Source organism: Calypte anna, chromosome 3 (genome assembly GCF_003957555.1).
Source record: "Calypte anna isolate BGI_N300 chromosome 3, bCalAnn1_v1.p, whole genome shotgun sequence".
In the NCBI taxonomy this organism is placed as follows: Eukaryota; Metazoa; Chordata; class Aves; order Apodiformes; family Trochilidae; genus Calypte; species Calypte anna.
Window position 1 is genome coordinate 34,740,664 of NC_044246.1, and position 17,637 is coordinate 34,758,300.

General features: G+C 38.3%; 1 protein-coding gene across 2 annotated transcripts in view; it reads right to left on the reverse strand.

Moving 5' to 3' along the window:
* The window catches only part of PRKN (parkin RBR E3 ubiquitin protein ligase), a 710,558-nt gene that overhangs the window by 257,569 nt on the left and 435,352 nt on the right, over nucleotides 1–17,637 (reverse strand). For both annotated transcript variants that reach the window (XM_030448441.1, XM_030448442.1), the window contains exon 7: nucleotides 10,721–10,857. In XM_030448441.1, the coding sequence (XP_030304301.1) occupies nucleotides 10,721–10,857 (137 nt within the window). The remainder of the gene's footprint in view (nucleotides 1–10,720; nucleotides 10,858–17,637) is intronic.

Sequence of the window (17,637 nt, forward strand, 5' to 3'; positions counted from 1 at the left end):
GAGTTTTAATAAGAACTTGCATCAATAAATTATAACAGATTGGTGATTAGTAGTATTATTTATATGCAATAGTTTTTGTACTCTGTATAATGCCAATGTCTCCTTCACAGGGATTAATTATTTTCATAATTTTGTCAAAGTAGTAATATATAAAACGTCAAAAAGAAAATTAGATTTTCACTTTCTAGACACAGAAATTTAATTAAAGCCAACTCCTTGTTGAAGGGGAATGTCCTTAGCTGGTTCTGTGAAGTGGCAGCAGCTCTACATGCTGCCAGGTGGGAGACCAAGGCTCAGAAAGTGACTCAGGGAATATTAATCACCAGGCGTCAGAGACTAAACACATGCTGAACGTGCCACAGTTGGTCCCAGCAGGTTATTTACGGAGTATATAAAATAGCAGACAGTAATGATTTCTTAAAAAGACTGCTGCTTGCACAGCCCACCTCAGAGATGGAGCTATACTCTGCTCAGACAAAAACTGATCCAGTAGGAAATCTCTAATAATCCAGGTATGAAAGGTCAGTTTCACCTCATGCTGCCCTAGAGGTGTAAGATAAACACCTCAAGTGTATTCCAGCTTTTAAAATTAGCATCTCCTACAGTTCACTGAACATTTTTTAAGACAAACACGTAGGTGTCTCCAGTTTGTGGAAGAACAATCACAAATAAACCACTGAACTGCTGTCATTAAAACATAAGTTCACAGCCTTACCAAAATGTCAGGATGTACAATCCAAATCGTTACACTTGCTCTAACAGCACTTACATAAGATTCATAAGAAAATAGCTTGAATTAAAATGCATTCAAGGAGTTGAATGTAATATTGGAGATTAATGAGATGATTATTTGATTTTATTATTCATGCAGGTGATGATTTTCCTCAGATGGCAGCTTAAAAGTGACTTGCCATGTATATCAAGTGGTTATTGTAAGATAAACCAACATTGACAGAAACACTTCAGTCAGAATGAATACTGTTCATTTCCAAAGTCACATCTTTCACTGATTCCAGCTGAGTCAAAAGTTCATCTCCACTAGAGCTGGACAAAATGATGAAAGACAGAGAGACAAAAAACTTACATTTCTGCCACTGCTTTGGTACACCTATTGTACTTTGATTTTATAGGACAACAAGTATACTTTGAAAGTTCATTCCTAGTAGCTCTTAAAGCCAATTAATTTCTAAGCAGGATTTTTTCATTAGCTCCTGTCCTTCACTGTTGCTGGCCAGAGCAACTGCAACTATGTGCAACTGCAATCTCCATGCAATTTCCAAACACATTGCAACAGAAGTACTAGTAAAAGTTAAGGGAGAGAAAGACCTATGGTAAAATATCTCATGCTGAAGTTAATAATGGCAACAAAGATTTTTGGAAGGTTACATGGTATGATTCACTGCAATTGCTCCCAGATAAGAACCTAAAGCCTGCCGAAAATATACTATGGGATTAAGTTCTACTTGTTCTAAAGATTCTGATACTGCTACAAAATGGAGTTGAATCAGCTGCAATAGAAAAAGAGGCAAAGACTTGAAGGAATAAACCTTATGGGTTACTGCTTAAACTTCAGTCAACATTGGAAATGAAGGCTCTGCTGTTGTAGCTTGTAACCATGTCCCATGTGCTTGTGCTAACAAAGGAACACAAGAACCACTTGATATTCTGTTTGTTCATGTTTATTTTATGCCCAGAGTGAGAGAAAAATGCAGAAGACTATAAAAACTTATTCAGGAAATTGCTGCAAATTCAGTGAACTCTTGACAGTAAATATCTGGATTATCAATGCTTTTGCTTCTCTTCTCTGCCAAACTCTGGTTAAAATAAACTTGTAATTACTTGTATCAATTCAGGTTAGCTTCATTTGCTAGACCAGGGTAGAAAACCCTGTAGTCTACCTGTATTTTTAATAAGCTTCCAGTAATTAAAAAAAAAAAAATTAAAAAAGGGGATCATCTTTTCACCCACTGAAATAATAGGAGGAAGTTCACTCTGTGGATGGATGGATGGATGGATGGAGATCCATTTTGGAGGATCCCTTTTGTACATGCTGACATACAAAAAATAATAGATGTGGATGACCTGTGACCACTCCTGTCAGGGGGTGGCAGTTCTGATAACTGCTGTGTGCGCTGTCAGCTGGTGGATCATCTCCTCTGCCAGACTGCACAACTGCAAGAGGTGGCTGAAAGGCTGAGGAGTATAAGGGAGGCTGAACTGGTGCTAGACTGGTAGAATCAGTCTCTGCCGTCCCTTAAAAAAAGGGGGCACCTGTCTGATAGTACTCAGGAATCAGAAAGTCCCTGTATCCTGCCCTTGTCAGACTGGAGGTAGTAACATGGATAAAGCCAGTGAATGGAGGCTCATGGAGGTTCATGGTTGAGGCAGAAGATGAGCTTCTTCCTTCCTCACCTCACTCCTCCAGATGTCACTAAAAAACAGGTATGAGGCTCTGGTTAGGGAAGACCAATCAAATGAAGAGATGGATGATGGACACAATGGACAACCTACACCAGAGGTATGTCCATGCTCAAGAAAGCCTACCGCACGTTTCACAACATCAGACACAAGAAAAGAAGAAGGGTTATAGCCATAGATGACTCCTTTCTAAGGGGAGCAGAGGGGCCAATATGTTGGGCAGACCCAACAGGTAGGTATGCTGTCTCCCTGAAGCCCAGGTTAGGGACGTCACCAGGAAACTTCTTAGCCTGGTGCAGTCCTCTGTCTACTGCCCCTTACTGATCTCTCATGTAGGAGGAAAAGAATGACGGGTAGTCCTAGAGCAATTAAAAGAGACTTAAGGGTCTTAGAAAGAGTGGTGAGAGATTCTGGTGCACAGCTCATCTTTTTTCTGTTTTTACAGTCTCAGGCAGTGACACTGGAATGAACAACCACATCCAGACCACTAATAGATGGCTCCATGGCTGGTGTTACTGCCACAAGTTTGGGTTCTTTGACAACGGTATGGCCTATGGAGCATCAGGGTTATGGACACCTAACAGGAGACACGTTTCTCCGAAGGGAGAAGAGGGTGTTGGCCCAAGAGATTGCTGAGCCAATTAACAGGGCTTTAAACTAGATGGGAAGGGGGAAGAGGTGAGTATCAGGCGTTCACATAACAAGAAGCAGGACAACACAACCTGCCTCAAAGGGGGAAATGGATCCTGGTTCAGGAGCTAGGAACACTCATAGGAAGGCTTTTAAACTTAACTCTGAGAGGGTTGAGGATAAAGCTGGGGAGAGTCCTGGGAGCAGCACATCAGTACCAACTGGCCAGCTTGGTGAGGTGTGCTTTAAACTGAAGGACCTGGATGAAAGGATCCAAAATGGAAATGATCACCCCACCATCACCACTACGATCAATTTGGGATTAAATCAGGCCAACCAGAATAGTGTAAAATGTGCCTCAACTGTCTCCTTAAATGAGAAACATAAGGTCAGCATCCTGAACTGTATGTGCACAAATGCACACAGCCTGGGAAATAAATAGGAGGAACTGGAGCTCCATGCCCAGTCAAATAGTTATATCATAGGAACAACTGAAACATGATGAGATAAATCACATGACTGGAGAATCCTGATAGAAGGCTATTCATAATAGGCTATTCCGTAAAGACAGCCAGGGAGGAAACACACTCCACGTTATGGAAAACCTTCAATGTATAGAAATCAAACTACAGTAATTCGGGTAGCCCTACTGAATGCCTCTGGGTCAAAATCAGAGGGGTTGTCTCCAAGAGTGATCTTTCAGTAGGCATCTGTCACCGCCCCCCCAGACCAAGATGATGTGACCAATGAAGTAATCACGTAAGCTTTGGGTCAACAAAACCTGGTCCTTATGGCAGACTTTACCTACTCAGATATTTGCTGGAAGAACAACACTGTATCTTACCTGACATCAATCAAGGTCTTGGAATGTGTAGAAGACTGCTTCCTCACACAAATGCTGGATGTGCCAACCAGGAATGGGGCACAGCTGGGCTTACTACTCACTAACCAAGACAACCTGCTCTGTGATGTCTGTTAGTGACAGACTTGGCTGCAGTCACCACAATATTGTGGAGTTTGGGACACTGCTGAAGCTACTTTGGGATACTGCATAAAAAGGTTAATTCAAGAACAAAGGTTTTAGATTTTAGAAGAGCAAACTTATGCTCGCTCATGGCTCAGTTGGAAGGGATCCCATGGGAAGCTTCCATGGAGGGTAAAGGAGCTAGTGAGTCCTGGGAGTTTTTCAAGAACACTCTCCTAGATGAGAAAAACTAGTTCATCCCCTCTAAAGGCCAGGGAAGTAAGCAGAGCAAGTGACCCCTATGGCTTAACTGCAAGCAAAAGGGAAATGTATCAGAGGGTGAAAAGTGGAACATTACTTGTTGAAAATTACAAGACCAAAAGGAGGGAAATCAGAGGAATCTACCTTTAAAATACTGTAAGAGTGGAAAAAAAAAAAGCAACATGCTTATGGGAAAACCACTGTAATGACACTGATTGCATTTGGGTTCCAACACAAACTCACATTGATCTATGTCATTTGTTGCTTATGCTTGTTATCCCATACCTACTCCAATGATAAGCCCAAAGAAGCAGTCATTGCCTCTTACAAAGAAATACTTAAAACAACTAAGTCAAGAGACTATTTAAAGGATACCATACAGTGAATAATAAAATTGCTGGTATAATCTGCTTTTTATACAGAACATTCTGAAAATGACAGGAAGAAAAGGGTTTCTTTCACTATACTACCCTTCACCACTGCAGCTCTTGCATCCCCTCTGCAGAGGGATTAACCAACATCCCCCTGGGGACAATGGCAATAAGCCGCCTAATGGGAATGCACCCCTCCTTATACTAGATAGCAGGGTTCAAACATGGAAAATTCATGACAGAAAGATTCCAAAGGATGCTCAGATATCCCTTTAAGAACATGAATAGACAACATGGTCTCATCTGCATTTTTTCCTGTCATGGCAAATGCTGGAGTAAGAAAATGTAACTAGAACTGTCACCATAAATGCTCTGAAAACTGTAAAAGCTTGTTTATTAACTCCCCAGAGTGGAAAAAGCCTCTCCTATGATGTACAATTTATTAAAAAAAAAAAAAAAAAAAGAAAATTTCTCCAACCTCTTTCACCTGCTTCTGTATGCTCAGATATTGCATACCAACAAGAAACTACAAAAAGCTCATAGCTGTCAAGATTTTAACACCATCTAAATATTTAACTTAAGAAACACTTTCAAGAACTTCTCAAAGCTGTAAATGTGTCAGCTTTCAATCCCTTTTATTTTATACTTCTAATAATAAACTTCAATTTCCTTAATTTTCAGATTTGCTACGTTACTTCAAGTATTTTTAAGCAGGATTATTGGAGAACACAGATTTCAAAATTGTTGATGCCTTGAGGCTTCCCACCAGGAAAATCTTACTTCTTGTACCAACAGCTTCACTACTCCATTTTAACCCCTACTAAACTAGGCCAGATTCCTCATTACATTCTTGAGAAGGCTCTGTTCATAGATCACTGACCTTCACTTTTAAACCCCTTACACACAAACCTTCCAAAACTTAATAGAGATTTTGTCTGTACAGAAAAGATTCAAACACACTTTTTGGAGTGATCAAATCAAATACAGTTTTCTTCCATCCTTTTACTTTCAAACTTCAATTAGTGAAGCTTAGTGAAGCTACTTAGTCTCCCCCTTTCTTTTTGTTTACTATAATTTTGAAACATGAATCAGAGATTCAACAGTGTTTTGACACCCTATATAGTTATAAGCATACTGTTATTATACAAATAGCATTCAATGGGGATAAATTTTTAATCTTAACACATATGCCTCTTTAATCATTCCCCAGAAGCTTCTTTTCAATGGAATGTGGCTCTTAAGGCAACCTATTATATTTTAAAGCTTTAGTACTTTTTATTATCAGTTCCATACACAAACTGATGGCAATTTCACTTGTTTGCTTATATATGTGTGGTAAAACCAGATTACTTCCAGATACAATGATGTTTTACAGTCATCAGGAGAACTGCATCTTTTATCCAGATTCCTTTTAAATACGTTATTCATATGATTTATCATAAGAAATAGAGTGATGCAAAGACGTTTTTTGCAAAGTGCCTACAGCATTGTAAAAACTTGCCTTCCCTTGGCCTCACCAACTTTTCTTCTAAGAGCCACGGAAATTTATTTTACCCTGGGGACTAATACCCATAATCCTGTAATGCTATTTTAAAAAAATGAAATAGTGATCATAAAAACAGTATGTGTTTAAATGAGGTAATACATTGCATATTTGTATACCACTCTGGCTTTGAGGTAACGCTATGAGATTCTTTGCCCTGCACAGTAACTAAATAACCATAAATGATCTTTCATGCATATGCAAATCTGTCCCTCTAAGCACCTTATTAATTATTTCAAAGATACTTGGAGGTCACCACTCATGGAAATTTCTATGCATGAAGCCTCATTAATACAAGACACCATACAGAGAGATAGGATAGATTTTTGTTGCCATTTAACAAGGGCAGAGAGAGTATAATCTGTAATGTTTACTTTTTCTTTTAAATAACTAATGAAATCTAGCCAGCTCCTATCTCTAAGTCCTTGCCAGGAGCTGATACAGTGGGTTTGAATCGTGGGGCTGCTGCCACACTACTCTGAACAAGCTAATCCTATCCCTGCACCAGTGCTGTGCTCAGAGATCTGGTCCTCAACGCTGGCTGCTCTCAGCTGGAGAAGTGCTGCCCGGCACTAGATTAGCAGCTAAGCACTAAGGAATTAATGTTGTTCTCCCCCAGATCACAGCAATGACACATTTAGTGTTGGAACAAAGTGAAAATAAGGCATTTCCAAGGTGCTACATCATAGCTCATCAGCTGAGCGCTGTCTCCTGAACGTGTATTATAATCTTCTTAATTAGGCCACAAAACAGAAATCAAAGAAAAGCAAGGATACAACCACACAAAGTACTTTAATGCAATGACAAAATGCAGCTTTCAGTATATCTGTGCCAGGAAGCAAGAAATTAAACCTACTTGAGAAAAACTGTTTATCTGCAATCCCTAGATCCTTTCCAGCTCAGGTTTCCATACACATGTGATAACGCTGATTTCGTCTGTCACAGTGACCCTTTGCTGTAGCAGCTGCTGTTTATTTTTATGCTGTTGTGTGTGCAGTGCTTTCACCTCTAGATTGATCCAATAAAAGATATAAAAAGCTTACTATGTCGGTACATTCCTTGATAAAAATCAGTGAGTCAAATGTTAATGGAAACTGCAGGCTATGTTCACTACGCTATCTTTATTTTTGAAAAACACCAGAATTAACAGCACTAATTGGAAGTGCAAACAATTTAAATAGGCTTAATTACAAAACCAAACCGCCCTGTATAGTTCTAGGGCAATGTAAGCACATATGCCTTGAAGAAATGGCATAGTTGTTAAGTAAATCCACTCTTACAGGAAAATGGAAAAGTCTATTTTTACAAAGTCTGAAGTCAGAACATCAGTATTTTCTATACAAGTCACCATAAATACTACTTCAGCATTAGTCTGTGATGCTTAAAAATCTTTGTATGAATATAGATATGTATGAGCTGTCTGTGCATCCTGTTCAACCTCCCCTAACATAGATCTCATTACAGTAAATACAGCTTTGTTTTGCATTCTTTTTAGAAGCAGACTCAAATCAACATCAAAAGTTTCAATAAAGCTCACATCTAATATTTTTTGCTTTGAATCATCCTCTGTTAGAGACAACTTGTATTAGACCGGGATTGTCAAGAGTAAGGAAAAAGTTTTTTTGGCATGTCTCATACTATTCCCTCCTGTCAGGGAGAATTAATTTTAGGCTTCACTGAGGTAATTAGATAAATTAGTGTCAAATAGCGCTTTATTGTTCTCACATGTAAGTATGGATTGCAAACTGCAGTTACAAAAATGAAGATTGTGAACTTTAAGTTCTAAAAATGAAATCTTATACTATTCAGTAGGAGTGCCACAGCAAGTGAAAAAGCAAATCACATGATTTTGCCTTTAATGTTTCCTAACTGAATTCACTATTGACGAATGTTGGATCCATAGCTATGAAGCTGGCTAAAATCCTTTGTAGCTGAACAGTAAGAAAGGATTGGCAAGACAGGCATTCCTTTTCTTCACAGGTGTGACCCAACTCAGCCTCATGACTTTCTCTAAGGACAAAAAATAGTCACCGGTTTCTAAGTCCAAATTAATATCCTAATTCTAGGAACAACCAAATTTTTAGCACACAAGAAAGTCAGGTTCAGTTAGATACACAACTGATTCACATTAAAATAGCACTGATTAGATTCTTTATTCTGCAAAGCAGTCTGACAGATAATACTTACAAATGCTTTTATTGATACAGCACTGCCAACACAACAAACAGGAGGTGGCAATCAATTTTAGGTTTAGATGGAATATTACTTAAAACCACTGAATGTTTAGAGATTGTGATTGAGAACCTCTCCAACACAAAACATGCCAGTGCAGTATAATGTCAATACTTAGAGATAATGAGGCTGGATCTGAGTACGCAGGTATGGCTACACGGCACCATTCTCTACTGTGCAGAGATACTAGCACGGGTCCTGAAGTACTATTTGGCTAGTCATAGAATGACAGAATGGTTTGGGTTGGAAAGGACCCTAAAGATCATCTAGTTCCAACCCTCACACATGATCAGGGACACCTGTCACTAGACCAGGTTGCTCAAAGCCCCATTCAACCTGGCCTTGAACACTGCCAGGGAGGGAGCAGCCACAACTTCCCTGGCACCCAACCTGCTGCAGTGTCTCACTAACCTTGAAGTGAAGAATTTCTTCCTTGTGTCTAACCTAAATCTACCCTCTTCCAGTTTAAAGCCTTTACCCCTTGTCCTATCATTACATGCCTGTACAGAAAGTCCCTCCCAGCTGCAATTGCACACTACCAGCTCATGTTGAGTTTTTCATCAGCTTCAAGATTAGCACTATTTTACTGTTTCCATATTTAGCTAGCTGAGGCTAGACTGACAGTAATAGCTGCTTTTCCATTCCCACAGCTGAACCCTATCTCACTTCAACAGTGTAAGCACAGTCATCCTTTGTGCCTCCTTTACAGCATCTCTTTCTTAGGCCAAGCCTATTCCTTTCTCAGCTCTCAAAGATTGAAATCACTGATCATTTCTTGCATTTTCTTCTTATGCCAACCCCACTCAGTTCACATCAGAAGAGAAAGAGACTAGCCTGCTACTGCCATGCAGGGGCAAAAGCTGTAAATTTCTCCTCTCCATTAAAAAAGGGGACGCTAAAACTTCTGAACAACTACAGCAGCAAAACACATGGAAAAATCCTAATACAAGTTTTGTGCAGCACAAATACAGTTTTTGTGCAATGGGCTTACAGACAGAAAAGGTAGAAGAGCCACTAGTTTAACATAACAGCCTGAACTGGAGGAAGCTCTGTGACACTAGGCACAGTTGCAAGGAGGTCCAGAAGAGGAGAGAAAAATGAGTTGCTTGCTGTACCACTGGGATAACTAATTACCCTAAGGAGCTAACAGGAGAACACAGAGGAGAACTGATAAATGAGGGGGGAAAAAAGGTTAGGTTCCTGTTAGGTTCCTAATGACAAGGTTTCTTACACAACATGAAGAGGTGTTTTGTGCAATATGACATCATGGTGTAAATGCAGTAGCAGAGCAAACTTTTGGGGAGGATGTAAAATGAGACTTGGTAGAGACATTTTAGTAAAAAATGAATGGATGACCATTGCTAGATTGCTTCTGAATCAATTGAAAATAAATAATTCTAAGTGGTTCTTATTACAGTATTTTAAATATCCTCAAGGCATGTTCTCATATTAAGTAAATGCCACTCTCCTAAGAAATTTGGTCAAGTTTTCTCCCTTTTAGTGATTTGAAACTTGTTAGCCATTCAAGTCACCAGACAAATGCATCTTTTATGCATCTTCTAATATGCTTGCAAGTAATTCTCATGCCACTACACCAAGCTTGTGACAAAAATGTGTACACATATGCAATTTTAGCAACAGGAAAAATGATTTCTAATGTATTTTTGAGAATTCTGCAGCCCATGTGCCAGTGTAATTGAATCAGTTTTCAAAACACATATTCCAGATTCAGCTTAAGCCTTTGTTTTGTTAAGTCACCCTTTGTCTGCTACACAGGTAAAACAGATAATCTTCCATCTTCTCAGTGTGATCCACATTTCATTCAATGGGGTGACAATTAGTAGCAAAAACTTCATCAACAGGAAGGCTATTTGAAATTCCTGTTGCAGTCCTTTTTTTATTAGTTCTTGAAAACAGGATAGGAACGTTAACAATTTACTTACTTTGAAAGTGGAAATGTGGAGGTGAAAGTGTTTTGTTTTTTTTTTTTTACCAGTGTAATGCTACTGTCTCTTAGCACTTAATTATTATAAAAAACTCATGAGAACCAAGTATGCATTAGCATACTTTCAAAGAAAGTACTTCCAAAGAAGTGCACTTTGGAATCCAATTAGTTCTCCAGTTCACAAACTCAGCAACAACAACTTCAACATTCAAATATTGTCTCCATGAAATGAAACATATCCTATGAAAACAGCATAATTACTCAGATATACTCAAAACTAACAGATGATTTTAAAAAATCTTACCCTGAAATCAAAACCACACGTTTTTTTAAAAAGAAAACCAGTTATCACATACCTACACAAGGGAGAGAATATCCAAGCTCTGGGTCATGGATGAACTGACGGTCATTCAGCATGGTCACACAGTACAAATGGAAACAGTCCAGGCAGATGACATGGCGATGGATGCACTGGAACACAAGCACAGGACTCCTGTTAAAAAAAAAAAACAACAAAACAAAAGAGGGAAAATTATGAACAAGGACTGGACCAAACCCCACAAAAAACTTTCTTTTCAAAACTTCTATTTTTACTGTGTTTTTTTCATTAGTAGTACACAAAACAAACTAAGAAAAAGATAATCTAGCCTGACATATCGCAGCACTTTTAGAAAGAAAAGATTTCTAACATAAATCAGGTGCACAGAAAATGAAATCAGTTTTTACAAGCTGAAACTTTACTGAAAACTGGAACCTAAAGAAATAAAAGTGTTTTACTAACAGAAATCCTTTGCATGAGGTGATGTAAGATTACATGTGGTAAAACAAGAAATAGCAGTATGTAGAATTAAACAGAAATGTGACTTTGTAGAAAAGTTAAACAGGACCCTGTGAAGACCACTTTTTGCCTTCAGCCTCTCAAGGCAGCCATTGGAACTCTTCATAGAGGGCATTCCCTTAGTGATTATTACCAAAATAATCCAGCTTCTGGACAGATGTTTAGGATTTAATTTGGGAGCAGGATACACAATCTTTAGTACTAGATATAAATACCTATCCACATGCCAAGTGAGAAATTCCCACTCCAGTCCATACACGTGGTAGAGACCAGAGCTAATCAGCCTCCAGCAAGCTGAACCACCCACTTGGCTCCATTGTCTGTGTAGACTAAAACTCCATGGAACATGACAGGAGGTCAGACACCTGCCACACATCCAGACAAGCACATGGAAACAAGCAAATATGGATATTCCAAGCTTGACAGGATGCTGCTTGTGGAGGTGCAGTGAGGAAATGCCTGGAGTAAGTGAGGATGAACAGTTTTACTCCACAACATCCACAACTTCTGTTCCAGTTTCTCATCACTCTTACGGTGAACAATTTCTCCCTAATAAGTAATCTAAATTTACCTCTTTCAGTTTGAAACCATTCCCCCTTCGTCTATCTCTACATGCCTTTGTAAAAATTCCTTTTTAAACATATTCCTTGTAAAAAGTACTGGGAGGTGGCTATAACCTTGGAGCCTTCTCCACGCTGAACATCCCAAACTTTCTCAACCAATCTTCATGGGAGAGGTGCTCCAACCCTCTGACCATCTTCATGCCCCTCCTCTGGACACACTCTGAGAGCTCTATGCCCTTCTTGGGTTGGGGGCTCAAGAACTGGACAGAGTACTCAGGTGGGTTCTCATGAGTGGGGAGGAGAGGGGGAAAATCACCTCCCTTGACCTGCTGGCCATGCTTCCTTTGATGACTGTGACCCTTCTGATAAAACTCTGTGTTATAAAATGCTGTTCGCTTACTCCTCTCCTTGAGGAGTATTTCCAGCCTCAAGTCTCTGGACAAACACAGGTAGAAACAGGCTAAATGTTAAATTCTTTTATTAACTAGGAAGTAAGAGAATTATTTTAAAAAATGAAAGGATGAATTCTTATATATTCACTGTACAGGTATTAAAATACAACATCAAATACAGCAGGACTTGTGATAAAAATCATTCGTTTGCAATATGCCTATAGCTTCTATAAATCCTGCTATATGATGCTTTGAAAACACCGAAACGATAAATCACCAAGTCCTCAATGTGGGAATACAGCTGCAAAATGTAATCAATAATAATTTTAGATACAGTATATAAGCATTTAATCTTCCATTAAAATATGCTTTATAGTTGGACACAGTATAGAATTCGTGGCAGTGTGTTGGTATCTCTGAAAATATAATCTCTGTGTTTTAAGGATTTTGTTGAATAAAGCAGCTTAAAAATGGAATTAAATAAAACCTCCCCATTAGTAATCCTTATTAGTTGCCCACTTGCTGCTCTGGATGTAACAAATAATAATTTAAAAAAGACAGCTGTAAGGCAAAATGGGAACCTGGTCTGTATCATTTAAACTCTGTAGGGTCACAAAATCATTATAGAGAGTTGGAGGAGTGGTTACCTTGTCCCTGCGGTGTAAAAGTGCCCATGGATCACTAGTCAAATGTAACCTTATGAAAAACACCCCAGAGTTCTTCCTGAAATGCAGTCATAATAAAATTTGTCTATAGCTTTAATGGATATCTCTCTTTTAGGGTTAATTGCTCATTTTTATTGCTTCAGTATCTGAGTATCTTTGTAGTTTCATGGGAAGCTACCTGGATCTAAATTCACACTTCTTTGACCTTCGTTTCAAAGACAAAATATATTTTATGTGTGAGGAGAAATCCGCAAGAGAAAACCATAAAAACCTGAGTGTTGTAAAAAAAAAACAGGCTAGAAATTAATATAATGATATTAACATTTCCACCTAAACTTGTATGAAACCAAGAGTAGCAGCACTTCATTATGCAGATGAACTGCTACTATCAGTTACCAGTGTCAATTATTTTCTGATAATCAATTTTACTTCCTACTGTATTACAACTGTTTGAAATCAAACTATATTCTTCAGAAGGGGCATAGCAATATATGTACATATTTAAAAGGCATCTTTTTTTCATTTGGCATTTGAACAGTAGCTGCATTCCAACATTTGCAGTTTTGTATCAAAAGAAAGCACTTCTAGTTTAAAAGATATATAAAAGTTTTCTTCCTGAGATCAGTAAAGACAAAGATGTAGAGATTATGTCTGTAATGCCCAGATGAAGATAACAAATATTCATTTAGGATAAACCCAATAGTTATTTATAGAAGCCTTGTCTGAACCAAAACCAATTTATTGGGAAGCAGTACTATAAAAATAAAATAATTTGCCATACAATGTTACAAGGGCCCTTGCCCCATCTCACATAACAGTCTAGAAATGTAAATCTGATGCATATTTTAGAAGGTATTTCATAGGTTGCATTTATATAATGTGTGTGGCTGAATTAGATGCTTCATGAGAATAATATATAAGAAAAATATTTCTCACAGCAAGGGATAAATTGGTCTTTTCTGTTCAGCAATTAGGAATGTAACCACTTTTAAAAATGGAAAATCCAACATTACAATGCATCACAGAAATGCCGTAATGTCACTTGCTCCTGTGCTCTGATTCCTTTTCATTAGAATTTTACCAGTGTGCATTTACTTAAATGAAAAAGAAAGGGGAACCTAAGTGTTTCTGCCTGACATTATTACTGCCGGATAACTGTGTGGCACAACACCAGCACGGCTGGAAGCGCTCTCTGGTCTGTGCTCTCTTTTCTCCTTCTCATATCCAAGAAGCAGCAAGACAGATACTTCACAGACAGATGACAACAGTATCCTGACTAAATAAAGATATGAAGACTTGATCTTGTTTAGACAGGAAGTCCACAGGGAAAAAATGATTCTGGTATATCCCAAAATCTCGTGACAATTGTCAATGCACTGAGTTACTCCAATGGCTATAAATGTGAGGGGCTACTCAGCATAGGGAATTGTTTGCAGAGCTAACAGTGGATTAACTGATTTATCTTTCATTGCCTACTGAAGAAAAATGTGGGGGAATTTGTCCCTTGCTTGGTCTTCATCCTTCGTATTTTGAAAAAAAAGCTTGACTGCGTAAAGGTTCAACAGAACACCAAATATATCAGTCCATTATTTTTTAGAAAATGTGAGTAGCCACAGTATGAAGCAGTTTTGAGCAAGAAATATATCTAAGCCTGTAGAAATCTGTGAAAAACATGTTGGACAAATCTGTGAAACGCCCTTGAGGTCATTTCTAGGTGACAGTTTGATTTTTCTCACCTCAATCTCAAAATCTTAAGCAAATAATAATAAAAAATCTTAGCAGATGTCTGTAAGGCTGCCTTGCTGGGATTACAGTCAGTGAAGCAAAAATAGTCATTTGGGATTCATTTCTGTGCAGTAAATAAATATGAATGCACACAACTATACCAAAGCCTTTAACCTCACCTATGAGTGTTGTATATATCATAACACGTTTCTGCATTTCCAGTACATCTTTCTATGTTGGCATTCCTCCTGTACTTCAAAAAGCTTTCTATATGAGTACCATGAAATAATTCCAGTTATAAATGGATCTCTATGCCATTACAAAATGTTGGCCTATAGGTCAAAACACAAACCATCGTTAAAGATGAATCACTGAATAAAATGTGGAAATTAAAAAAAATTGCAGAAAATATGCACTTTGGTGACACAGACACTACAGGCACTCTCCTACTTTATAAACAATCAAAGTAATTAAACAGAAATACTGTCCTTGAGCACCACTCAATCAGTTTGGGCTCTAACCTTGTAGCAGAACAAAATTGCAATGTCTAAGTAAGTCAAATTATTCATCCATCACATGGCTTCCTCATAGAAATGTATGTAGGAGGAATATAGTCTTTTAATTCACACTGGGCTGGTCCCACATCTGGTTTTCCTAGTTATTGCATACAGTACTGTCATATTCAAAACTACTTAAAGAATTGCCTGTTACTGATACTTTAAGTACATATTTTTTTTACCATGAAAATACTTCCATGTACTTCTGGTTAGAGTAAATCATTATTTCTATCTAATAATCTATTATCTATCTAATCTATTTCTAATAAAATTCTATTAGAAAGATACTACTATTTTTATAAAATATAAATATAGAAAATATTTACTACATTGATTCCTATTTTGGATCCAAGGCAGTTTGAAGAAAAGCATAGCAACAAATCCTGCCTTTTAATGACCAGTATACTATTATTATAAATAAATAATATCAAACAGTGACCTAGCAATTGCAGACTACCTGTAAGTAATAATGCAGGCCCCTAAATATATAGACAAGCATAGGCACTGATATCTCACCGATATTACTTTGTAGTAAAGAACATGTAGTAAAGTCACGGACTTTAGGAACATCCAAAAATGAGATTACTTTTTGCCCCTTTATCTCCTAAAGGATGGGAAAAAAATCTTTACTCAGACTGTGACAATTAAAAATTCCAGCATATATAAAAATGGTACTCTCAGAAAACACACATAAAATTCACTAAAACAACAAGAAAAAAACCATGAGTTTGTGTCTTTGATCACTTGCCACACAAAAACATCAGAGGTCATAAAGTAAAGGTTATGAACAGCATGAGACATCACTGTGCAGCTGAACTTTTCTGGCTGTGCTTCTGTGCAGCAATGTATTCTGACCCGCAGCTGTTAAGTTAAAGGGGCATCGGAAAGTGAAATCTGACCTACTTTCTCCTCTATCATGTTACATGTTTTCCTCTAAAATGTGTTTTCATGTTTCTTATTTCTATTGGAAAGCAGCATCAAGAGGCCAGAACCCAGGAACAGCCTGACAGTTATAAACCAGAATATAAGGGGTAAGAACAGGCATACTTAAAATTAGTGCACAATGGCAAGAGTTTCTTTCAGCAGTGTTTCTGTTATCTCTGTTAATGTTTTCATCATGCTGTGGAAGTGACACACAGTACTGCCTGTGATCACTGCAGCAGGCAACATCATCTGCCTTTTGAGGCAAAGGAATTCTATGTTATGTGTATTGTTATCTTCATTTTAGTATCCATCATTAAAGATGTGCTATGTCTGCTTGCTCATACATGCTTTGTTCAGACACAATCACCCTTGGCACTAACAGCTGAATCATATGAGCTTAAGGAATGGACAGTGATTAGGCTGAAGAAACTTTTCCCATAATCAGAATAGCCATCCACAAACTCTTCTGCACAGCAAATAAATATAACGATAAATCAGTCAGACTTTGAAAGGACATCAGTAGAAACTGCTCCTTTTCCTTCATCTGTGCTTTTATAACTTCATTAATGGTCCACCAGAGAGAAAAGGAAAATAGCTCAGTAATGGAAGCAAAAGATGACAGCCACAAATAAAGTATAAACTGCCCTAACCCAGTATCTGATGCCAGCTGACAGTGGGAATAGGAGAACAACCAATAGTACTGTGTAAGTGTGCAATGCCTTTTCTTTTCATGCAGCATACAGGGCTTTGCATGGATGTGGTTCTTCAGAACTTGGAGACCTTTGGATATTGAACTGCTCTGTTCCTCCAAGCAATCCCCTGGGAGCCCAAGGGCTGTCCTGGTATCAGGCTCACCATGAGTTTTTTTACACATGTATGCAACTGTATTCAGTAGCATAGGACCAGAATCATCAGGAGGAACACAGGAGAAATGGCAGAGCAGCGTCCTTTGTAGCTTGGTGAGCACCAGCTTACTGTGAGCCGATTCCTTTACACTGACTCTTTTGTATGCAATGACCCCTTAAAGCCTATGTGACTTATACCCTCTGCTTTTGACACAGAAAGGTGGTAAATGCTTCTTTCACCCATCCCTGGGTTTAAGCAGGCTCACACCAGAATTTCCTCTCACTCAAGGCAGTATCCAGCCCTAGGCAGAACAGGCAAGAATGCACACTGCAGGCAGGCTACACCTGCCATACGCTCCATTTTGCACAAAGAGCCTCCTCTTCACAGGATCCTAACTTTCTGACCTCTACAGACTAAACTCTTATAAGTCAGAATCAGACTAGTTTGGTTCTCAGAAAAAAATTAGGTAAATTTTAAAAAGTCACTGAGGTAACTAATGAAGGTGGGAGAATGATGGGATACCACAATAGCAGAAGGAAGGGCTAACTCCTCGTGCGCAGGCAGCACCATGCAATCCTTCAATAATGAGAGAGGAATAAATAAGAAAATCAAAGTATCTTTGTCCCCTCATAGCCTCTTATTCCTCTGACTTGGTGCTGAGAATCCCGTTGATTTCTTTTTAGAATTCAGACCGTATTTATTCTTACTCCACACATCTATATGATAGTAAAATTAACACTGTCAGTAAATGTTCTTCTGCCAC